The 23,578-nt window shown below is 56.8% G+C and overlaps 1 protein-coding gene and 1 non-coding gene across 6 annotated transcripts in view; both read right to left on the minus strand.

Moving 5' to 3' along the window:
- CRTC1 (CREB regulated transcription coactivator 1) overlaps positions 1-23,578 on the minus strand; it is a 73,394-nt gene that overhangs the window by 13,069 nt on the left and 36,747 nt on the right. For all 5 annotated transcript variants that reach the window (XM_061190209.1, XM_061190207.1, XM_061190208.1 and 2 more), the window contains exons 2-8: positions 14,903-15,019; positions 11,933-12,070; positions 10,843-10,904; positions 8,747-8,841; positions 6,593-6,678; positions 3,371-3,411; positions 2,672-2,892 (exon numbers count right to left, since the gene is read on the minus strand). In XM_061190209.1, coding sequence (XP_061046192.1) covers positions 2,672-2,892; positions 3,371-3,411; positions 6,593-6,678; positions 8,747-8,841; positions 10,843-10,904; positions 11,933-12,070; positions 14,903-15,019 — 760 coding nt within the window. The remainder of the gene's footprint in view (positions 1-2,671; positions 2,893-3,370; positions 3,412-6,592; positions 6,679-8,746; positions 8,842-10,842; positions 10,905-11,932; positions 12,071-14,902; positions 15,020-23,578) is intronic.
- Positions 6,134-6,240, minus strand: LOC133091579 (U6 spliceosomal RNA). Its single transcript, XR_009700920.1, has one exon. It is a non-coding gene; the product is annotated as a U6 spliceosomal RNA (small nuclear RNA).

The following is a 23,578-nucleotide window of genomic DNA, read 5'->3' on the forward strand; positions in this document are numbered from 1 at the left end:
GTTGAGTTCCTTTTGACAACCTGGATCAACTTCAGGAAAAGAAGTGGGGCCAGCTGGAAGGGAAGCCTAGCGTGGGCAGGGAGAGCTGCCAGGGGAGGGCAGCCCAGGTGGCAGGAGCCCGCCCCAGTGGCATGGAAGCCCTGTGCACGGGGCTAGTCGGCCACGGAGCTGTGCAGGGAAGGAGGACCTCAGCCTGCCCACTTCCCGCTTCCGGCGCGCAGCCAGGGAAACGACTTTGGCAAACTTGGAAGGAGATGAGAGGGGCCACTGTCTCCCTGGCGGCGGAGGCCTCCCTCTTCCTCCTCCACCGGCTCACGTCCTGACTGCAGGGTGGGCCGGGTGGTGCGGGGGGGCGATCTCCATGTGTGCCAGGGGCCAGCGGCTCTGCTTGATTTAAAACACGCCCGGAGAGCGAGGCCCCTGCCAGGCAAGCTGCTGGAGCGGCAGGTTCGCAAACAACCGAACACATGTCAGACATTACCGGGCCGAAGCTCTGAGCCAGGCAGGCTGGGGTCTGGGCCCCACGCTCGGGGTCTGCACTCGTTCCCGCATCTATGGTTTTCACATGTGTTGTGTTTTCCTGTACTTGTTTAGACTCGGTGTGGGCTGGAGGTGCGAGGCTCCCGGGCGGGCGCTGGGGGGCTGCCAAGGGCCCTCCAGCGGAGGGGGTGGTGCCCTGGAGGCTGCTGCCAAGGCGTGAGGAGAAAAACGGGGGCCGGGAAACAGCGACTCTCTGCCGGAGGGCCAGCAGCCCCAGGGCCGGCCTTCTGATTTCTTGCCTTGCACAGGCATCTGTGGACGCTGCCCACCCACTGGTGTCCTGGGAGGGCCACGGATCTGGGGCTCCCCTGAATCTGCTTGTTTTGCCTTCTGGGCCTTCCCTGGAGGTGTGGGTGGGTGAGTGGGGTGCACACAGCCAGGGCCAGTATCCTCTGCCCGATGGCTGAGCCTCAGTGGGCACGGGGCCAGGTGCATGGGAAAAAGAACACAGCCTGAATGGCATCAGGCAGAATGTCACTCTCCTCTTCACCACTCTGGCCTCTATCTCCTTGCCTAAATACCTAGGGAACGTCTGCGCCACCCTCAACAACCCTCACCTGGCCCTGGCCCGGTCGGCACCAAAGCTGGGAATGACTCCGGGCTCCTTGCTCTCCTTCACTCCCTGAATCAAGCCGGCTCCAAGGCTGGCCAATTTCACCCTGAAATCTCTCTGCAAAGCTCCCAATGGGGCTCTGCCCTGGTCCAGGGGCTGCCGCCCGTTCCTCACAGTCAGCTTCTCCCCGGGGCAGTCAGAGGAAGTGTGGCAAACACGAATTTGAGTGTGTGATTCTCTCTCAGAAAACCCTGCGCGGCGCTACCCACCATGCTCGGGGCGGAGGTGCCGTGGGCCTGTGGACGGGGTGAGCGCTGACCTGTGCTGTGGCTCCAGGACACAGTGAGGGCACAGCGAGGCAGTGCTCTCACCGACCGCCGAGTCCGGAGACATGTGGGGACACACTTGAGTCCCCATGGCCCCTCCTGCCCGTCCCACCACCAGGCTGTTGGGGGCCCGTCCTGTCTCCTCCCTGGGCGCAAACCCACGCCTCCCACAGTCAACGTGGGTAGAGGGGTCAGAGCAAGGGTGTGAGAGATCAAGGCCCAGCCCAGGGGACAGACGAAAGAGCAAAATAGTGACTCAACAGCAGCACGGTGAGTGCAGAAAAGCAACCCAGTGTGAGAGGGGGCAGGGGCATGGGCAGGGAGTCAGGAAGGCCTGCAGAGGGGAGGGGAGGCGGTCTGCGTAGGGAATGGGGTGAGGAGCCTGGAGGAGGAGCGCTGTGTGGGTGGGGTGGCATGTGCAAAGGCCCCACGGTGGTCAGCGGTAAGCCTGTTGGCTGGAGAGGAGTCGGCATGGGGAGCAGGAATTAGGGGGCCCTGGGGGTCTCAAGCTTTCACTAGGGAGGAAATTGAGGCGCTGTGCAAGGTCCTGACCAGAGGAGGGCCATGAGCTGATGGCCCTTCTGGGTGGAGAAGAGGCAGGGGCTGCGCGGGGAGCAAGCAGATGGAGGCCACGCAGGGGAGAGGGTCTGAGTGGAGGAGGACACCTCCAGGGTCCCTGCCTGAGTCATAGGAGGACGGTGCTGCCAGAAGTCCCGAGGAGGAACAGGGTTGGGGCAGCACCAGGGGATACTGGGACAGGCCAGGGGCCCATGAAACATCCTCAGGGGAAGGGGCCGGGCCGGAGCATCCTAAGCAGGCAGCCACGGTCGGGGGATTGGGGGATTGGGGGATTGGGGGATTGGGGGATTGGGGGATCGGGGTGGGGGGAGTGGGAGAGGTGGGGGAGAGGAACAGATCAGGCCTGTCCCTTGATTAGGGGCATGAGGAAAGCCTGGCCCACCCGAACTCTCTGAAGCCCCCAGCCCCCCCTAAGAACCATGGTCCCATCCCTGGGGGCATGAGCTTTCCCAGCCCTGGTCCTCTGCCCAGGCTGTGCCCTCTGCCCAGATGCCTTTCCCCCTGGGTCCGCCTGGCAACCCTGAACCCCCCTGGTGGACTCTGTGCTCCACCCCCATGCCTGGCATTTTGGACGTGACCCTGCTAAGTCATCATTCAAACACACTTGTCATTCTCACTAGACAGTGACCTCTGTCAGGGAAGGGAGTGTCCCCGCCACCCAGCCCGGCCTTACCCTGGCCGGCACCGCCGATGCCCAGGTGTGTCAGGTTGGCTGCGAGGTTGCCGGTGCTGCTGGAGCTGCTCAGCGCGGGGAAGGTGGGCTCCTCGGGGTCCAGCGGGGTCGGGAGGGGGGAGGGGAAGTGGATGTTGGTCAGGTCAGGCAGGGAGCCCCCCGTGTTGTGGGTGGCAGGGATCAGGGCTGTAGTGTTTTCCTGGTCGGCGGATGGAAAGATGCTGGGGGGAAAGGCCAGACAGAGGGGGTGGTGAGCTCTCGGGGTGGCGGCTGGCCTGTTCTCCCAAGAAAGCTGTGGCAGGGGCAGGAGAAGGCTGGTGCAAAAAAATTCGCAGGCGCAAAATGACACCCCATAACTAGGCACTGCCCTGCTGGAGAAACGACTGTCAGCACCTCCAGTGGAACCTCAGGAAGCAGCCTATCCCTGTGGGATGGGGGCCGGGGTGAGGGTCCTCCCACTGCCCAGGAAAAGGGTGTGTCTGAGGGGTAAGTGTGCTGGGGCTAGGACAGGGGCTCTGTCATCTCAGGGAAGGAGGGGAAGGAGTGTCCCCCTGTGGTGGGGCTTGCTGGGTGGCTGCCAGCGGCACAGTTCCCCTCTTGTCAGGATTTGTAGCCTCATGAGTGGAGGGGAAGCCCTAGCATCGTCCAAGCAGCCCAGGGTGGCCTTGGGCACACAGGGTGGGCCCTGCTGAGACTTACTTGATTCCAGGGACCTCGCAGGACTTGGGCCTGGACCCCGTCTGAAAGAGAAGACAGCAGAGGCTGAGCTGGCCTCCTCATGTGCGCTGCTCCTCCTCACAACATGGCTTCTCCCCACCAGGGCTAAGAAATGCTCAACAAGAATGGAGTTTACCTGCAGATGAAGAACACGTGGCCCCATGGGATTGGGGGGGCCTGCCCCAGACACACCCAGGGGCAAAACCAAGAGTTGTGTGGAGATGGTCTTTCTACAGCCCCCTCCCAGCTTCAACTCTGTCTACCTGTGGGCACAGCCCAGGGGTGGTGTGGTCCCGTGAGAGCAGGCATTGGGGAAGAAGAGGAAGCTTGCCCACTCTTCACATCTGAACCCCCCAGGGCTGTACCATGGCTGTTAGCAGCCAGCCGGGGGGCAGGGCCACTGAAAACCCAGGGGCCTCCAGGCTAACACCCTGTGTCACTCCGGAATCAAGGCAGGCAGGGCTCCAGTGGCAGGGGCTGCCTCTGTTCTGTGCGCCTCTGTCCATGGCAAGGAAGGACACCACGTGGAGAAGCCTGAGGAGGCTCAAACCGCATGCCCTAAATAACACAGAGGGTGCTCCCCACGCCCCCTGCTGACCCGCCTTCCAGCGGTGCGGTGCCCCAGAGCTGCGACTCCCACGGCGACCCTGGTGCTGACGTGCTCCCTGGCCCACGCGGCCCAAGGACAGAGACCGTGGCTGCCCTGGAGACCAGCCCCGGGGAGAGGGTCTCAGAGAAACCCTGTTTCCCCTTCTGTGAACCCGGGACACTATCGCCATCCAAGAACTGCAGGCTCCAGGCAGGGTCCCCAGACCTGTTCAAGGACAAAGGAGGAAACTCTCTTCCGATGGCAGCAGACATGACTGAACAGAACCTGGCATGCCAGTGGAGGGCTCGGCTGTGTCATGTTCCCTTATTCCTCTCTGCCTCTCGGGCCCTGGCTGACGTGTTACAGGAGCGTGGACACACCGGCGGGGGGCTAGGCCTGCCTCCCATGCACACACCCAGTGCGGCGGGGTGGGGGAGGCCCGACTGGCAGTGACTGGGGAGCCCAAGGGGGGACATGTGACCAGCAGGCATTTAGCCCCTGCAGGGAATGCTGGAGGAACGGGTTTCTACTTGGCCACAGGCTCCTTAATTCCGTGAGTAAACACTCACTTCATTACCAGATTTTTTACAAAGCACTTTGACAATGACTTTTTCTAAAGAATCTTTTCAAAAGCATTCCACGAATGTTATGGGATCCTAATAGATTTCTAAACAGTATTAAAAATTCACCCATCACCCCCCACCCCACCCCCAATGAATCCACAGGAATTCCTTTACTGACATCCTCACAGATGCATCGTTTCGAGCGGCAGTTAAAGGAAGTCTCGCCAAGATGCTGGGCTCTGCCACCATCTTCTCACTCCCAGGATGCTGGGGCCGTCCCCCTCCCCAGAGTCACGACGCTGGCCATCTTCACTTTCTTTATGGCAGCAGCACATTTGGGCATGTGTAGGGACCCTGCTGTCCTTACTGACGCACCTCTCTGCAACTAGACGTTTCAGTTACTTTTTGACTTTGTTTGGGTTGTTAGAATTTTTAAGTTTTTCCCCCCACGTTTGAAAATCATATGTGTTCCTTGTGCAAAACTGGAACATGCAGATGGCGATTAAAAGGCCAACAGTGCTGCTCAGAGCTGCACTCGGGTCTCCCCCAGAGCCTGGTCCTGCACACCCAGGGATCTGTGGGCACCTTTACATGTCTTGTGCCTTTCTAAACAGCTTTATCCTGCTCTTTCCACACACCAGTTTTATCACAAGTCTCTCATGCCTTTAAAATTCCTTCAAAGATCCCAACTCATACACACAGAGCTTTCCACACGAGGGACTGAGGACAACTTCCTTATAAATCCCCTACTGTCGAACATTCAGGTTGTTTCCTGTTGATTCCAAACGTTCTGAACACATGCCTTTGAGGAACATAGTGCTGTTTGTTCATTCATCATCTGCCTCCGAGTTCCTGACAGGGACGAGCAATTCTCGTTGCTGCCCCTTCACCGCAACGTGACCGGCAATGGGTTTCAATTTTTTTTAAAAAAAACATTAAAAATCGCTTTAGTGTTAAATGCATTTTTGTTCTATTCAAATTCGTTGAAATCTGTATTCATGGCACGAATTCTATCTTATCACTAGCCGTTTTTGTAGGCTGAACTTGAGAAATTTGTTTCTGGACCTGGAAATAACACAGAAATCCCAATCCAATTGGGAATTCCAAGCAGACTCTGTACTCTAATAAAAGCTGCAATTATTGTGCAAGTGAATGGAAGTTTATGTTTAAGAATGACAACAGGGAATTCCCTGGAGGTCCAGTGGTTCGGATTCCGTGCTTCTACTGCAGGGGGCACAATTTCAATCCCTGGTTGGGGAACTAAGATCCCGCGTGCTGTGCGGTGCAACAGAAAAAAAAAAAAAAAAAGAATGACGATAAACGATGATAATTACCCAATACTGTGGGTTAGTAGAATGATCACAGGCTAAAAATTAGGAGGTATACGTTCTAAACCCTAAGTATCTTCACAGCCTCGGGCAAATCACTTAACTTCCCTGGCTTCAATTTCTTTCTTTCTTTTTTCATTGAGGTATAATTGGCATATAATATTATATTAGTTTGAGGTGTACAACATCATAATCCGATATTTGTATATACTGCAGTGATCGCCACAGTAAGTCTAGTTAATAGTTAACATCCATCACTACACATAAAAATATGGAACGCTATGTGAATCTGCACGTCATCCTTGTACGGGGGCCATGTTAATCTTCCCTGCACTGTTCCAATTTTAGTATACATGCTGCCAAAGTGAACATAGATTTTAATTCTTTACATGGTTTTCACCAGTGTAACAGGCCTGCCATTAGTATTCAAGGTTTATGCGACTGGTCAAAACTGAATGAGGTTTAGGCAATTCCCTGGTGGTCCAGTGCTTAGGACTCCGAGCACTCACTGCCAAGGGCCCAGGTTCAATCCCGGGTTGGGGAACTAAGATCCCGCATGCTGTGCAGCACAGCCAAAAAAGAAAATTGAATGAGGTTCACACTTCAGGGAAGGCGACGCTCCCCCAATGTGCTATTCCACCATCTTCACGTGGGTTGTGCTATAAAAAAAAAAAGAAAAAAGATCAAGAAGGAAAACCACTTCCGAAAACCCTTAGGCTCTTACCTTCTTGGTGTCCCACGCTTGCTTGGAAAGGTTCTTGTCCATCTCTGATGTGGTCTCCTCCATTCCAGGGACTGTTAATAGTAAGACTGGGGTGGGGTGGGGTTGGAGAAGAAGGAGAAGCAGAAAAGGAATCTTTGCAGCTGCGTGGTGGCACCAGGAGGACACTTCCCTGACATACAGAGTCACGACCGTGATATGAATGTAATTGCCCCAACAGTAACTTCTGGGGATTGTACTAAAGTAAAAAAGAGTTTCGTTAAAAAAAAAAAAAAAAAAAAAGAAAGAAAGAAAAAGAAAAGTTAAAAAAAAAAAGTCAGAGAACCTGTGACTTAAAAAGAAATGAAAATGAAAGCTCTGGAGCTAAGGACGTGTGTCGACTCTGCCTCTCACAGGACCCACTCAGGCCTCGGGCTGCAGAGAACAGCCAAGAATCTCTCCCCATCTCCCATGACTGGTCGCCTCACCCCGTGCACCCCACCTACAGCCCTGTGGACACCTGCCTCCCCCTCTGGGCTGTCAGCACCCAGAGGCCGGGCCCCTCTTGGGCTTTTGGCACCAAGCCACGTAGCTCAACGTAGTCTGAGGTCGATCCAACCATGGTAGCTACGGCTCCGTGAGTTAGCTGCAATGCCAACCAGTCCCAGAGGAGGAAAGGAGGAGAGAGAAGGTCTGAGGGACTGGATGGGCATCGTTCGAGGCCCTGGAACCAGCTGTGCCTGAAGGCCCCTTTCCTTAAAACTTTCAGTTAAGGTGAGATTAAACACTTTCTTTATGAGATCCAATTTCTTTATGCCTGTTGGAGGTTCAGTTTTTCACCTGCAATAGCACCACTACGAACATAATTAGAAGGACGAGGTTAATTCCTCCTTCTAGAAACCTGGACTGGGGGATGGGAGGACAGCAAGGCTAACACCAGACTTCATTACTGCCTGGGCCCCTCCTAGAGGAACGGGGAGAGGTGATGTGTCCCCCCCCCCCACCAAGGCCAACTGGACTCTGAGCTGCCAGGGGTCCTTCCATGGTCACAAAGAGTCCCTGGGGAGGGCGAAGCCCACTCACCCACTCCCAAAGCCCCAAGTTCCTGGAGGACCCCCCTCAGGATAGACAGCGTCCTATGAATTGCCCCCAGCATCAGGAACAGGAGGCAAGTGCCAGGTCCATTCTCGTCACCCCTAGGCATTTGGAACCCTCGCCTTTATTATGGAGACATTCCCTTCTGCAATCTCGCCTTTGATGCCCAATGAGCTGGAAAGATCACATGAGGAGAGCCCCTGCCCACCAAGGGGTGAAGTTCTGGTTGACCATCCTTCTTCTATCAGCAAAATCTCCCCAGTATGTTTACATACTCGCACAGTGAAATGCTACCAAAAAAGTGGTAAACGTTTGGACCTGCAATGTAAATGATTAACTGTCTGGTTTCAGTGTCTTGGAGCAGATCAGGCCCACATGGGTTTCTAGGGCTGGCCTCACAGCGTCACACTCCCCTCTCTGGGTGACACTGCCCCAGTTTTTAAGATGCCATGTACCTTCCTGGAAGGTCCCAGGGATGCTGCCTCCATACCTGGCTCCAAGGAGGAACTGAGGCCTGGGCACAGATCTGCCCCAGCTGCAGGGGTGTGTGCATGACCCAGTTGGAAAGGAGGCTCTGGACAAGAGTTAGGGAACAGTTAGCCTCTTTTCCACCCACTGTTGCCAGGACAGACCCTGTGAACCAAGAGGTTCTGAGCATCAGAGCCGGGAAACGATCCAGTGTGAAGCCCTGGATCAAACGGTACCTGAAGCTGAACATCTAGCTCCGACTGTTGGTCACGAGCTGATAAATGCCCTTTTTCCCCAGGGTTGCTGCTCCCAACATTTGAAAGAATCTGCAAGGCCCCCAGACTGCACGGCCATACCCTGAATCCATAATCAGAAGCCAATCTGAGTTTGCAGGGACTGTTTTCTCTGCCTAGAAAACTTCTACCCACTCCTCAAAATCCAACTCAAATAGCGCCATCTCAAAGTTTCCCTGAACCCCTCCCCTTGTCCCACAGCACCTGCTGAGTCTTCCTTCTCAGGTCTGTCCACCTACATATTTGTGACCCCTGGGAGCACAGCGGTCACCCACTGGACTTGCCTGACCCCAGGAAAGACACCCATGGGCCCTGTTGATACCTTTTTTCTGGTGTGCGTCCTGGGACCCACCCGTAAAAGGCTCTGGCTGGGTGGGCGTCATTGTGCTCTGGTGCAGGGCAGAGTCAGAATTGGTCCTGGGGAGAGGAGAGAATCAGTGAGCCTTGGCCCCAAAGGGGACAAAGGGACAGTCCTGGCTCCACTCTATCTGGGACCCACCCGATGGAACAGGGTGGCAGTCATGGGTCATTTTTGTGAGCTGCATATCTGAGCAAAAACCCTGAAGAACCACAACAGTGACTGTGGTTTTCGTCTGCAAAGGCTGCAGCAGAGCTGTCCCTCCGTTCCCAACCAGCCCCTGCCCATACCTGCCCCTTCGATGGCCTCCGCGGCTTTAGGGAAAGGGTAGTGCTTTCCTGTTGAAACCCTGAAGAGAGGGGGCCTGACAGTCCCACAGTGGCCCAGCCTTGGGGGTATGAACCCATCATGGAGTCCCCTACTGGTGACCAACGGCCAAGGGGGGTCTTGCTCCAACCAGCCCAGTGCTCCCAGGAGTCTGGGAGAGGCTCCACTCTGCCCCAATAACACAATCTGCCCCCAGCTGCAGGTGCCTGGAGGGAGGGTCCCCAGAAAAACCCCTCAGCTGCCTAGGAAACCAGGGGCAGCCATGGGGAGCTGGGCAGACACGCAAAGGGCAGGTCCAGCTGCATAGCCAATTTGGGGAAAGAGCCACACACACCCAACGGGGATGTCCCAGACACTGAGAGTGACGTGGAGGAAACTTGGTTCAAGGACAACAGCAGGTTACAGAGGGCCGGGCTGTCTCTGACCCTGGGGCCAGCTGAGCTGTGAGGAGGCAGGGGGATCCTGGCTCCCCACCAGCTGTCTGTCCCTGAGCAAGTGTCCTGACCTCTCTGCGCGCTTTCTTATGCCTAAAATGGGGAGGATAGCAGCACCAACTCCACAGAGGTCTGTGCGTCTTACATCAGTTAATGTTATGTGATGGTTGAAATAGGACCTGGTATATGAACACGTGCTTGGTGGGCATTTAATTACATTATTTTTTTAATTAATTTATTTATTTATTTATTTATTTTTGGCTGCATTGGGTCTTCGTTGTTGGGTCTTAGTTGCTGCGCGCGGGCTTTCTCTAGTTGCGGCGAGCGGGGGCTGCTCTTCGTTACGGTGCGTGGGCTTCTCACTGCGGTGGCTTCTCTTGTTGCAGAGCTTGGGCTCTAGGCGCGCGGGTTTCAGTAGTTGTGGCACGCGGGCTCAGTAGTTGTGGCTGACGGGCTCTAGAGCACAGGCTCAATAGTTGTGGCTCACGGGCTTAGCTGCTCCGCGGCATGTGGGATCTTCCCGAACCAGGCCTCAAACCTGTGTCCCCTGCATTGGCAGGCAGATTCTCAACCACTGCGCCACCAGGGAAGTCCCTAATTACGGAAGTCCCTAATTGAATGATATATTTTGTGCTGTGTTTTTTTTTAACAGCTTGCTTACTTTGGGTCTTTGTTTACTGAAGTCACCTACATATGTTTTTTTCTGTACGTGTGGTAAAATAAATATAAAATTTGTCTTTTTAACCATTTTTAAGTATACACTTCTATGTCATTAAGTACATTCACACTGGTGTGCAACTATCACCTGTGTTATTGTAGGTATTTATATTAACTATATTATTGTTGTTATCTTAGATCTTCCTAGATGATCGCATTATGGACTTTTTTTTTCATCTTCTAGATGCATTTATGTATTTTCTTAATCTTCTAGTAATAAATATATAATACTTTTCCAATCAAATTTTCTATGGCTTTTCAGGAATGTGGGAAACAATCATAACAGAGCATTAAATTAAATAAAGCAAGTAACAACACTGAATATTCACTACAATCCCAACTTTGTTTAAAAAAGAAAAGGAAAAAAAAAGTCATAAATAGAGGGGAAAAAAAAATCCCTGGAAGACCCCAAAACTGTGACCTCATTGTTTACAGGGATAGAGCTGATTTCTAGAAACTTCTGGATGCTTCTAAGTTTTGTCATTTTTAAGTGACTGCGTATTGGTTTTCCAAGCACGGCCACGATGAAAGTATAGTTTTGCTTCCAATGAGAGGGCTGGGGGTTGGCTCTGGGTCACTGACCTTCTCCAGCTGGTGTCTGCAGGTGGCGAGAGGTACACGGTGCCATATGGGCAGCTGTCCGCGTGAGTATGAGTTAAGGGGATGGTGCTGTCGGCTGAGGCCCTGCCCTGAGCCCCAAGAACCCTGCGCTGGCCAGCCCGAGTAGCCAGGCTGCTGGGAGCCGGCAAACAGCTGGGGCCTCGGGGCGGGGGCCTTTCCTGCCTGGCTGCGAGCAGCCCCCAGGGTGCAGCCCCATCCACCTAGCACTCAGCACTCACCCCCTGCAAGCGCACGTGCAGGCTGCACCCCTTCCAAGAGGGGCCTCAGCCATGAAACGGGGGCCCGTAGGGGGGGCTGCAGGGAGTCTAGTTCAGCTGACCCCAGTCTTGACTCTTTGGGCTGACGGGGTGACTCCCAGGGCCCAAGGGCTTGGTCTGGCGCCCAGTTGCTCAGGCTCGCCTAGCCCATGGAAACGAGAACCAGGAAAGAACAGGCTTCTCTCTTCTAGAGAGCCGGGGTTCCCAGGAGCAGCCATTCAGACTCTAGTGGTGGGGGAGCCTGGCTGGTTAAGTACCAAGGGGCAGCCAAGTCAGTGGTGGGGGCGGGGGATTCCTGACAACCTCTCTGCTTGGCAGAGGTGCAAAGGCAAATTTTGTGTCTTCAGATCAAGCCTCCCTCTGATCTGTGTCTGGCTCAGATCCCCCTTGGCCCCACTGCCTTGGCTCCATATGGCCCCCAGAGGGGTCCACCACCATGGCCCTGACGTGTGGGTGCCCTGCTCACAGCCTTCCTCGGACCCACTGCCCAGTCAGGCATCTGAGCATACCCTCCCAACTCTCATCTCAGGCTGTGTGCTCCAGTGGCCTCCTCTGTGTCATTGTTCCCTGTGCTCCCCTAGCCCTCGCCTGGCTAAAGGCTCCTCAGCTTGCACTGCCTCCTCCAGGAAGTCTTCCAGGGTTGCCATGCAATGGCACCCCCTCTTGGTGGGGCCCGGTAGCCCTGGAGGACTGGAGAGGCCCTGATTCTATCACAGAGCTGGCAGCAGTCAGGTCCATCAGCTGGATGAAGTGGTCCCCGCCCCCCCCACCCCCATCCTCTGGGAAAAGGATATCTGCCTTCCATGTTTGTCCACTGACAGGGGCCGGCGATGCGGGGAGCCAAGGCGGCCACGCTCCCGGTACACTCTGTCCACTAGCCCATGGTGCCGGGTAGTTCGGCTGGTGTCCAGGCCTGAGGACTGGAAGGGTGTCTGGGGGTGGGGAGGGAGGAGAGGAAGAGATGGAAAAAAAGAGAGAGGAACCCAAACCACGGTTACCAGCTGTGGTCCAAGATCCGACCCCAGCTCTGCCCCCAGGATCTGACCTCAGGGTCCCTCCACAACCCCCCTGCCCAGTTCTGGAGACACCCTCGGCTACTCCAGACGGGCTTCCTTTCCTCCTCGGCCCCTGCCCCCAGTCTCCGAGCACTGTAGGGGTGGCGGCGAGCTGGGGTTCCAGGTGCCGGGGCGGCAGGCGTGCAGTGCAGCTGGCATGCACGGGCCAGGCAGAGCGGCGCAAGCTCGGGGCCCGGAGCCGGCCAGGGTGCCAGGGGTGCAGACGGTCCGAGCACCCCCTCCCAGCCTCGCCAGGTGCAGACAGGCCTCCGCCCTCTCTCTCCGGGCCTGGCCGGCCTCCTCTCCCCACCTACGTCATCCCTGGAGGGGCCTGCCAAGAGACAGCCCCAGGGCTTCCAGCCCAGGACGTCAGGGGCCCACCTGGCCAAGTGCTGGCTCCCTGGAGGCTCCTCGTGGAGCCTGGGGCTGGTCCTGATTGAAACTCGGCCCCCACGCACTCTTCCCCACGGCCTTGTCCCAGCACCACCGGCAGCCAAGTGCAGGCACTTTCCGGAGCCCTGGCCCACAGCTTGGCCGGACGGGGCTCCCTTCCAGCACCTGGGGCTGGCATGAGGCCCCCAGTCACGCCCGGCTCCCGCTCCTGGCTCCATGCTCCTGAGGCCCCCAGGAGCCTGCTCTCCGCCAGCCCTGGTGCCATGGGTCCCTCACCATCTGACTGGGGCGAGACTGGCAGCCTTAGCTAGCTCTGGATGCAGCTACCAGCCTCCTACCTGGCCATCTGGCCCTCGGGCCCTTCTGTCTTCTCTGGGCAGCCAGGCAAAAAGCAATTTCCTCCGGAAGACTGCCACTGGCTGGCTCACTGCTCTTCTCCACCTGTCCGAACACCTCGGCTAGCATTCAGGGCTGACTGCTCTCCCTGGCGTCCGGGGACCCCTGGCGTCCGGGGACCCCGTCTTTCTCTGACCCAGCAAGGACGCTGCCAGCTTGGGTCTTTCTGTGCTTCTGCCTCCAAAAGGCTGTGGGCCCGGGAGATGGCAGTGACCGAGGGAAGGTAGGAACCTCACCGTCCAGGCACAGACACCAGAGGACAGGGGCCGTTCATCTCCTCCCAGAGACGCCTGAAAGCCCAGAGGGGAAACCAAGGCGGCTGAAGCAGAGCCAGAGGCACAGAGAAGCTCGGGCCCAGCCACAGCCCAGCTCGCCAGGCCGAGTCTAGGATCCACGCACACGCATGTGTGCATGTGTCACAGGAACGAACCATGCAGCGTTGGCACGCATGCTAGGATCCCCCGGGGAAGGGGTCTCTCGACGCGACCATACGCACTTCCCCAGACAAGGGGGTGCAGAGCGAATCTGCTTCCGTTTGGCAGACGGGACACCTCCCGCTGGGCCACGGGGGCGGCCGCACAGGAATACCCAGCGCCCGCACACGTGCCGGGGATGCCGAGGCCTCAGCCAAGGGGCTCATTTACCAGAGAGACAGGAGCCGCTGCCAGAGCCTCCCCCAGATATCCGCTGGGCTGAAAATGCAAAGAACCAAGACTTTGAGACACTCCTGCCTCGCCTGGCCCCCCAGTGGGAAGCCCAACAGGCCCCCATGCACCCTCGGCCCTCGGGGGCTCTACAGTGGCCTCAGGCAGGGCCAAGCTTGGGGATGCCCAGAGAGACACTGTCCTTGATGGAGGAGGGGATGGGGAAACAGAGGAAGAGGGGAGCCAGGGAGGAGAGGAGAAAACCCAAACTAGAAAGGGCCCTGACAAAGAGGTGAGGCTTTTGGAGCATGTCAAGATCAGCATGACAGCCCCATGCATCTATCTGCTCTGATGTGGAGGCCATCTGAGGAGGGCCGTGCTCCAACAGGCCCTGGGGATTCAGAGCTGAGCCAGCCGGACCCCAAGCCAGCCTGCGGGACCCTGGGCTGGTGCCCTGCCACATCCCAGCAGCGGTGTGGGAGGACTACAAGCAGGGGAATGACTGCGGGGTGGGTGGGGACTGAGCTCCCTGTGGGACCGACCCAGCGCCACCTGGCCTGTCAACATGCTAACGGACGTGGCTGTTTCTGGGGCTCTGTCCCAGCAACGGGACAAGTGCGTGGCTGTTTGGTGGACCTGTCCCTGCAGAGCCCAGACATCGTGCTGGAGTGGGGGGCCCAGCTATCGGCCCAGTTCCTGGGCTCACCGTGCCCCCACTTCCACCTGCAGACCAGGGTCGAGGGACATGGCCTGGGAGAAGAGGCCGGCCCTGCACCAGGCAGGCGGTGGACCTTATCTGTTCTTATATTTATGATAAGGACGTGCGCGGCAGCTATGCGGCCTGCGGGAGCCGTGCTGTGTGGGTCTCTGCCAGAAAACGATTGCAGACAAGTGGGGTCAGGCTGAGGGGCCTCCTTCTGAGAATTGCTGGGCTTGCGGATTAGTGAAGCGGGACGGAGCCAAGCCCCAGAGGCCCTGAGCGGTTCCCGCTGCCGCACAGCCGGCCAACAGGTGTAGCGGCTGCCGAAACACTCACAGCCAGACCTCGGCCTCGCTGCGGGCTCTGCTGACAGGGGATGCGATGGGGGGATCCGGGTGAGGCCTGGCCAGGCCATCCCAGGGGAAGGAGTAGGTGGGGGCCAGGTGGGCGGCGGCAATTGTCCGGTGACCCCAGCTGTTCACAGGCTGTCATGCACGCTCTCTTGCTCTGTGGCCAGGGCCCAGACTGCAACACACTCCAGGTGGGAGGTGGTGTGGGAGAGGAATGGGGGCTCACCTGGAAGGGCAGATCCACGGTGCCGCTCCCAATCTGGTTCACGTTGGGCAGGGACCCGCCATAGTACTGGCCACGGCTTGGGCCCAGCTGCAGGTACTGGGACTTTTGGAGCTGGAGCTGCAAGAGAGAAACCGACAGCTATAGCGTGGAGGGAGCGGGGGGGTGGTTCCTGAGCACACCCTGCGGAGCGCCATTCCCGAGGGCCCCAAGTAGTGGAGTCAGTGGCACCAGGCACAGAGGGTGTGGCACCCCCATGACTCAGATTCTCAAAGGAGCCATGAGTCTCTCCACCAAAACCAGCAGAATCAGAGACCCGAGACGCCCAGGTGGCCCTCCCCAGGCAGGGAAACTCGCCCTGGGGTGCTGCCTCCGTGAACTTGAGGGGGCGTCACCAGCTGATTTAGACAATTTGTGAATAAGCAAGAGTATCAAGTGGACTTGGAGCCTGGAGCCTGTACAGGAGGCCCCTCACCCACCCGGGGGAACCATTTCTTATCACGCCAAAGGCTGCGTTCCTGGGGTGCGGGCCAGAGGCTGCGAATTTACGCCCGGACACAGGAGGAATTGTCTTTCCACTGGCCTGAATCAGAGAGGCCAACTCAGAAGTGCAGTGCTGGCTTTCAAAGTGCAGCATGTACAATCCCTCTGACAGCACACACAGGGCGAGAGGGTCTGCCAGACCCCGCCTGAGTTCTAAGGGGTCCTGCCCAAGCCCCCAGGCTCCTTCTGCCTGTCCCGCCAGCCTCACGCATTACAGAGCCTTCGTCTGGGGTGGCTGCATCCCTGCACAGTCCTCTGCCCATCACTCGCGTGGGGATTCGTCCCGCTGGGCCAGGCCTCAGAACCAGGAGTCCGGGGCTCCCTGACCAGCCACGGCTGCCTTGGAGCGGGGCTGGGACCTGGCCTTTCCTCGCTGGAGCATCGATTCCACTTTGCCAGGAATAGCAGATGCTCGTGACCTGGTTGACACCACCGGTGGCCCTAGGCCCTCAGCCAGGTCCCCAAAGCCCGTCAATCTGCCCTGGCTGGGATGCAGGTGCTGTGACGGAGGGGTGGCAGCTGGGCACCCGGGGAGGGGTGGGTGTCCGCTCCAGCCGGCTGGGGCGGTTGCTAGGGTCGACACTGTGTACACAACAAGACCGGCTCACGTTCCCTCACAAACAGCTCCTGGCAGCGCTCCGTTTGCTGTCCGCCCACACCGCCCCGCTCTCCCACGCCAGTCCCGGCTTCCTGGGGGGCCTCCGACACTGGAGGGGGAAGTGAAGCTCGGGAACTGGCTGCTCGCCCAGCCGAGCACCTCACCCAGGTAAACAGCTGTTTCCTGTGAGCCGCGGTGGAGCCGGGAGGGAGATTGACCTTGCTCCGTTCCTCCGCGGGTGGTTCTCAGGCATCTGTAGGGTCCGGCCCAGGCTCTGTCTCCAATGGCTGGAGACGCTCACCGTGAACACCCCGTGTCCCTCCCTGCGGTTGCATGAGATGAAATAGGCCAACCCCCGGTCAGGAGGGAGGGGGAGGCCAAGCAGGATGGGCGATGGGCACGGGTTACCTTGGACCCGAGGCCCACCCCCCCGCCCCCAGGCCCTTCTTGTGTCTGAGCCACGTGGCAGGAACTCGCCTTACATCCACCTCTCAAGAACCACCTCTCAAGTACCATGTGGCCCTGGGGAGCTACAGCCCCCTTCTGGGCCTCAGTTTCCCCCTCTCTAGAGTGGGTGGTCCAGGTGAGCATGTGTGCACAAACGACAGGTGTGTGATACAGGAAGTGCTTATACCACACATGCTTCTGTCACAGGCTGAACTGCCAGCTCTGGAAACCCCGGCATCCAGGAAAGTACTCTGCAAAGCTGCCACGTTCCGGGCCAGAGGGAGCCCAGACTGGGGACAGGCTGCTCACGGCTCGTGCGCTGCTGCAACACCGGCCCTCTGGCGGAGCCTTTCTTTCCCTCGATGGTTCCCAACCCCCATCCACTGTGCTTTGGGAATGTCAGGCTTTGTGGTGCGGCCTCTGGAGTGGACACAGTGCGGGGCTCCACTCGTCCTTTGGGGGACCCCTGTGCTCACCCTCGGTTGTATGTGGGGCTGTGCAGGAGAGTTAACCTGGCCCAGGGCAGTTTGACCTTTGCGCCCAGCTCCTGGGAATTGAAAGCCTGCCTGATAAGAGTGTCTCTGTTTGCCTAGGTCCTCAGGCCACGCTGGGTATCTATGCCAACAGTGTGACTTCGGGTGGAGATCTCAGGCCAATGCAATACCAGCTCACCCTCTGCAGCGGCTGGAGACAGCAGTCAGCAGAGTCTGCGTGGCGAACCCCAATAAAAACCCTGGACACCAAGGCTTGGGGCGCATCCCTGGTTGACAACCCCCATGTATGCCATCACAGACTGGTGCTGGGAGAAGCAAGCACTGTCCATGTGATTCCACGGGAAGGGACAACCTGCAGCTCTGTGTTTGGAAGTCTCCTGGCCGCCGCCCCATGCCAACTGTGATCTGTGTCCTTTCACTGTAACAGACCGTGACCGTGAGTATGATGGTTTTCAGTGACTTCTGAGTCCTTCCAGTGAACTGCCGAGCTGAATGCAGTCTTGGGAACCCTCAAATTCTGCGGTTGGTGTCAGATGTGAAGGTGGTCTTAGGTACCCCCTTAACTTTTGCAGGGGCTGACTGCCATCCCAGGCCTGGCCAGGAAACCCCAGGAGTAAGGTCCTGGGGTGAGGAGGTGCCAGTCTGGGCTCCACCCATGGACCTGATGCCTCAGAGGGTCCACAAGGAGGACAGCAGAGTGACACCACCAGTCAGGGTCTAACAAGCTGCCTGACGTTGAAGCTCATGCCTCTTCCCGCTGTCAAGCCACAGTCCCTCATGCATCCCTCCACCCAGTGGTCCTCACTCTGTACCCCCTCGATGGCACTTCCTACCCTATCCAAGCCAGGGTCTACCACCCAGCAGCACCTGCTGGTGGAACAAAGGAACATAGAACACAAGAGTGAATGAACGAATCAATGAATGAACACCACTGTTCCCACTCTCAGGAGCTGACTTTCACCAGCCAGGTGACAGTCCCATTTGGAGGTCATATAAGAACCTTTCAGGACACCAACATAACTCCCGATGCCCTCAGGAGGCTTGGGCCGCCCCTTCCCCTCACCCCATCCTCATGGGTTTTGGCAGAGGTGGGCGCAGACAGGGCAGTGAAGCCTGGACAAGACCCACCGGCTCAAAGGAGCTGTGACTCCCAGGCTCCCCCTTGCTTTTCGCCTGTGGGTCAGACAGCCTGGGGTCCAAGTCCAGGCTCCCCGACTGTGAGAGTGGACCCCACTCCAGATGCTGAGGGCAGGCAGATGGTCCATCACCCACGCTTTCACTGTGGCCTCCTTTCCCTCTGCTCTCCCCACTCTTCATTTCCTCTGGCCACCTGACCCCAAAGCACCCCGAGTTTTTGACCCTCCCCCGGGCCTCAGCCTGTGACAGCTCCCTCTCCACACCCATCCTGGAGGGGTCTCCCTGACACCCCACCCAAGGAGCAGGCCCCCCCAAGCCACCTTCACACTGGCCTCTGGCTTTGTTGTTGTTTTTAATAAAGTTTTCGGTTCACAGAAAAACTGCAAAGATGGCACAGGGAGTTCCTGAATCACCCTGCCCAGCTTCCCCTAAAGCTACCCTCTTCCTTTACTGGGTCAAAAGGAAGAAAAATGACAGCACCACTGACTGACCCAGGCCTTTTCCATATGCCTCTTGGTTTGTCTAGCCACGTTTGCCCCATCCAAAACGCCTGGCCCATGAACCCTATCCATCCCCATCCTGTACCCACCAGGTGGCGGGCTCCTGACATTCACGGTCTACTGGTCACAACGTGTCTGGTGCCAGCACTGCATGGGGCCAAGCCGGACCCCCAGGAAGTGCTGCTGCATGTCTGGCCTCGCCTCCCACCAGCATCCTGCAGCCCCAGATCTTTCCAGAACAGTCCAGTTCGTGTCTCTCAAATTCTCTTGCTCTCAGGTGTGAACCAACCAACCAACGACATGGCGCCACACCCTAGGGGTCAGAAGTGTTTCAGGGTTGAGGCCGATGGGGACACAACAGATGACCAGGAAGCACAGCACAGACCTTAGGCACCCTCTGAGCCACCCTCCCACCCCAAGTGTTGCAGACGGCACCCCTGAGCCCCTGCCATGGGCCACAGAGCCCTTCTCAAGTCTCGGCACATTTAATCATCACAACTGCCCTGTCTCAAGTGTCCTGAGGCGACCATAACAAATTACCACAGACTGGGTGGCTTATAACAACAGGAATTCACTCCCTCACAGTTCAAGAGGTGGAAGTCCAAAATCAAGGTGTGGACAGGGTTGGTTCTTTCCAGAGGCTCTGAGGGAGGATCCGTCCCAGGCCCCTCCTGGCTTCGGGGGGCTCCAGGCGTCCTTGGCTCACAGCTGCCTCGCTCCGATCTCCGCCTCTGTCTCTACACGGCCTTCCCCTCTGTGTCTGTGTCTCAAATCCCCCTCTCCTTTCTCTTAGAATAATACCCGTCATTGGATTCAGAGCCCATCCTAATTTAGAATTAATCTCATCTTGGGACCCTTAATTACACCTGCAAAGACCCTCTTGCCAAGTAAAGTCACATTCCCAGGTTCCAGGGGTGAGCATGTGGACATATCTTTTAAGGGGGGGTGGGGGGCACCATGAGGCATGGGGGATCTTGGTTCCCCGACCAGGGATCGAACCTGTGACCCCTGCAGTGGAAGTGCGAAGTCTTAACCACTGGGTCACCAGGGAAGTCCCCAGGACACATCTTTTGAGGGGACACAATTCAACCTAAGACAGGCCCTTTGGGAGCTCCCTGGTGGCCTAGTGGTTAGGATTCCAGGCTTTCACTGCAGTGGCCCAGGTTCAGTCCCTGGTCGGGGAAGATCCCACAAGCCATGCGGTGAGGCCAAAAAAAAAAAAAAAAAAAAAGAAAAAAAATAGTAATAAGACAGGCCCTTTGAGGAGATTACCAGCACACTCCACTTTCCAGATGGGAAAACTGAGACTCAGCAGGCAAGGGAATTGCTCAGGGCCATCGAGCTCAGAAGTGGCCAAGTGGGGCATGGACTCCACTCCTGGAACCTGACTCTCACATAACCCTGTGGACCAGCGGGTGGCTGGGACCGCAGAGTGTCACAGAGGCCACATCACATCACAGATCAGAGCACGCCAGCTCTTCTGGGAGCTTACAGTCAGAGCATCAACCCAACCATTTCGGCTCTGTCAAGGGGGACCCAGCACAAGTCTCACTATAAAAAGCCACTTCAGGTTCTGCTTTCGCCCTGGGCCCCTCGTTTCCACACAGGGTTCCCCTGCCCCGGCCCCTGACACAGCCTGAGCCAGGACCGGCCCTCCCACCCCCATACAAAGTCCTTCTCCCCCACCCGACCCCCACTCCCCCTACAGAACCGTGTATAAATGGGTGGCTTCTCCAGCCTCTCCCAATCCCCTTGCTGACAGGACCCCACAGGGACAGAGTTGCCCAGCACAGCGTGCATCCCCAGTCTGTGTCCACATCCCTACTGGGCACACACCCCCCGATCCTGGCAGCATCCAAGGGGCTGGGAGGAGTGGGGGCCACAAGGCCGGGGAAAAACGGGGGCCCGTGGCCCTGGGAAGGCATAGCATGGCAGATGCAGTCACTTCTCCAGGGCAGCCCCCGTCCTCTGGGAGCCCCACAGGATACAGCAAATTCCCATCTGCCAACCCCTCCCAGGCCTCGCTGTCTAGAAGGAGCCGGCCTCTGTCAGGCCCATCAGCAACCACCATGGCAATTGGCCAAGTTTCTAATGAAATTAAGGGGAGTAGCTGAAGGCTGAGCTCTGTCTTGCAAAACCAGGGCAGGCATGGGGGCCGCAGCAGAGCGCCAGAGAGGAGCTGTGAGCTCTCAGCAGACCTGTTTCCCCCTCTCACCACGAAGGCCTGCACTGTCTGGCCCTCTGCTCTCCCCCAACCACTGTGCTCTACCAGCTGAGGTAACTGCCTCAGGGCCTTTGCACTGGCCCTCCCTCCTCCAGAAGGCTCTTCCCACTGGGCCAGCCCAACACTGCGCACCTCTCCCCCATGGGGTCACCTCCTTCCATGGCTCACTATCCAAAACCACCTGACCAAGGTCTATGTCCTCCCATTAGACTGTCAGCCCTGCAAGGACCCTGGCACAAAGGAGTAGCTTGGCACTCACATGGGGACTGAGAGACCAGGTAACAGCTGAACATGTGAACGCAGGAACAACTAACTGTTCGATGTGCTCAGAATCCCAGGCAGGGACAATGTTTCTCCTGCGCCCACATGGGACAGCCCACCCCCCAACTCTGGGGAAACTGAGGCCCAAGGAAGAACAGACAGCTTCCCAAGTACACAGGCAAAGAGCCACTCGTGAGAGGGAGGTGGAGAGCAAATCCCATCTCAAGTGCAGGATCCTCCTGGGACCTGAGTGCTGAGCAGGACCCCAGGGGATTCGCACACCCTGGCCCGAGCACCGCCCCTCAGGGCTCCCCTAGGTGGAGTCCTCAGGAGGCTGCCAACAGCAGATGGGTCACCTTTGGGGGTTATTCCCTGGGAGGGAGAGACCAAGGCTTCATCAGGTTCTCCAAGTATTCCAGCAGCAGTAGGGGCCTGTGGAGGGAGCCCCACAGAGCCCCTTAAAGGGTCTGATTCTGAGTCACGTGGAGCTGCCAGTACATTTTCCGGGGCCAGCAGTCCCTGAGAGGTGTGTGCACCCCAGTTAGTCTGGCTGTGTCCCTCCAGGTTCCTTCCAAGGCCTGGCCCCAAGAGGCTGCCTGGTCTTAGCTCGTGCACCAGACGTGTTTGGGGAGGAGAGACGGCCCCTCCCGGGCTCCATTCACAACATCTGTGGGTCGTGCCGTCTCTCCCCACACCTCTCTTGCCCGCTCTGGAAAGGATCGGAAACCTGGGGCTCTGGGGGAGACGGCTGTGCCTGCACAGGTGCCCAACCAGGAAGGCCCGGGACCACTCTTCTCCCTTTTTAAACATTTTTTTTCTTTGTATCAAAATAAAAGTCACACAACATAAAATGAACCCTTTGAAATTGTACAATTCAGTACCATCTAGTACATTCACAGTGTCGTGGGACCATCACCTCTAGCTAGGTCCAGAGCATTCCCATCACCCCGAAAGAGACCCAGTGCTCATTAGCAGTTGCTCCGCATCCCCCCACCCAGAGCCCCGGCAACCACTAATCTGCTTTCTGTTTCTATGGATTTGCCTGTTCTTGATATTTCATATAAATGGGATCGCACACTATTTGTCCCTCTGTGTCTGGCTTCTTTCTCTCAGCATGGTGTTTTTAGAGTTCGTCCACACGGCAGCACGTGTCAGAGGTTCATTCCTTTTTATGTCTGAATAATATTCCACCGCATGGATGGACCACATTTTGTCCATTCATCTATGAACGCAAGTGTGTTGTCCCACCTTTTGGCGACTGTGACTAGTGCTGCCGTGGATGTGCATGTACAAGTATCTGAGTCCCTGTTTTCAAATCTCTCAGGTATGTACCTCCAAGTAGAACTGCTGGATCATATGGTAACTCCGTATTTCTCTTGTTGAGGAACTGTCAGACTGTTTCCCACAGCTTACTGCACCATTTTCCATTCCTACCAGCAGGGCACGAGGGTCCCAATTTCCCCACATCCTCATCAACACTTGTTAGTGTCTGTTGCTTTGATAGTAGCCATCCTGATGGGTGGGAGGTGGTATCTCATTTCGGTTCTGATTTTCATTTCCCTGATGACTAGTGATGTTAAGCATCTTCTCATATGCTTATTGGTCACTGTACATCTTCTTTGGAGAAAGGTCTATTCAAGTCCTTTGCCTTTTAAAAAAATTGGGTTGTATGTCTTTTTCTTGTTGAGTTGTAAGAGTTCTTTATATATTCTGGATCTTAATCCCTTATCAGCTATATGGTTTGCAAATATTTCATTTTCTTGACAGTCTTTTGATGCATCAAAGTTTTTAATGTTGATATGCTCCAATTAATCTATTCTTCTTTGCTTGTGCTTTTAGTGTCACATCTAAAACTCCATCACCTAACCCAAGTCCAGGAAGATTTACACCTATGCTTCCTTCTAGGAATTTTACAGATTGAGCTCTTACACTTAGGCTTTTGGTACATTTTTAATTCACTGTTGTTGGGAATTCCCTGGTGGTCCAGTGGTTAGGACTCTGTGCTTTCATTGCCAAGGGCCCGGGTTCAATCCCTGGTCGGGGAACTAAGATCCTGCAAGCCGTGCAGTGTGGCCAAAAATAGTAATAATTCACTGTTGTTAACTTTGTTGCTGCCCCAGTCCCACCTCACCATGGGCCCCCACGCCAACTGACGGCTCCACAGTGAGGAGAGCCAGGCAGCCCCCCTGAAGCGTGCCTGGTACACTGGAGTTTCTCATTACACGTCTACCAAGCACGGGAAGGAATAATGAATGAACCCGGGAATGAATGAAAGCATCACAGGCATGTGGCCGAGCGTGGATTCCAGGCTGAGTCACCCCGGCCCCCGGCCCCCTGGCCGACTGAGACACTCCCCAGCTGCCTCCTCACTCGTTCCCAAAGTGTAAATACAGAACCAGATACACAAACACCGAGTGCGCCTCGGAATGCCTTTAATCAGGCTCTGCTGCCGCTGCCAAATCCCCAACCCCGGCT

The sequence above is a fragment of the Eubalaena glacialis genome, chromosome 4 (genome assembly GCF_028564815.1).
Source record: "Eubalaena glacialis isolate mEubGla1 chromosome 4, mEubGla1.1.hap2.+ XY, whole genome shotgun sequence".
Taxonomy (NCBI): Eukaryota; Metazoa; Chordata; class Mammalia; order Artiodactyla; family Balaenidae; genus Eubalaena; species Eubalaena glacialis.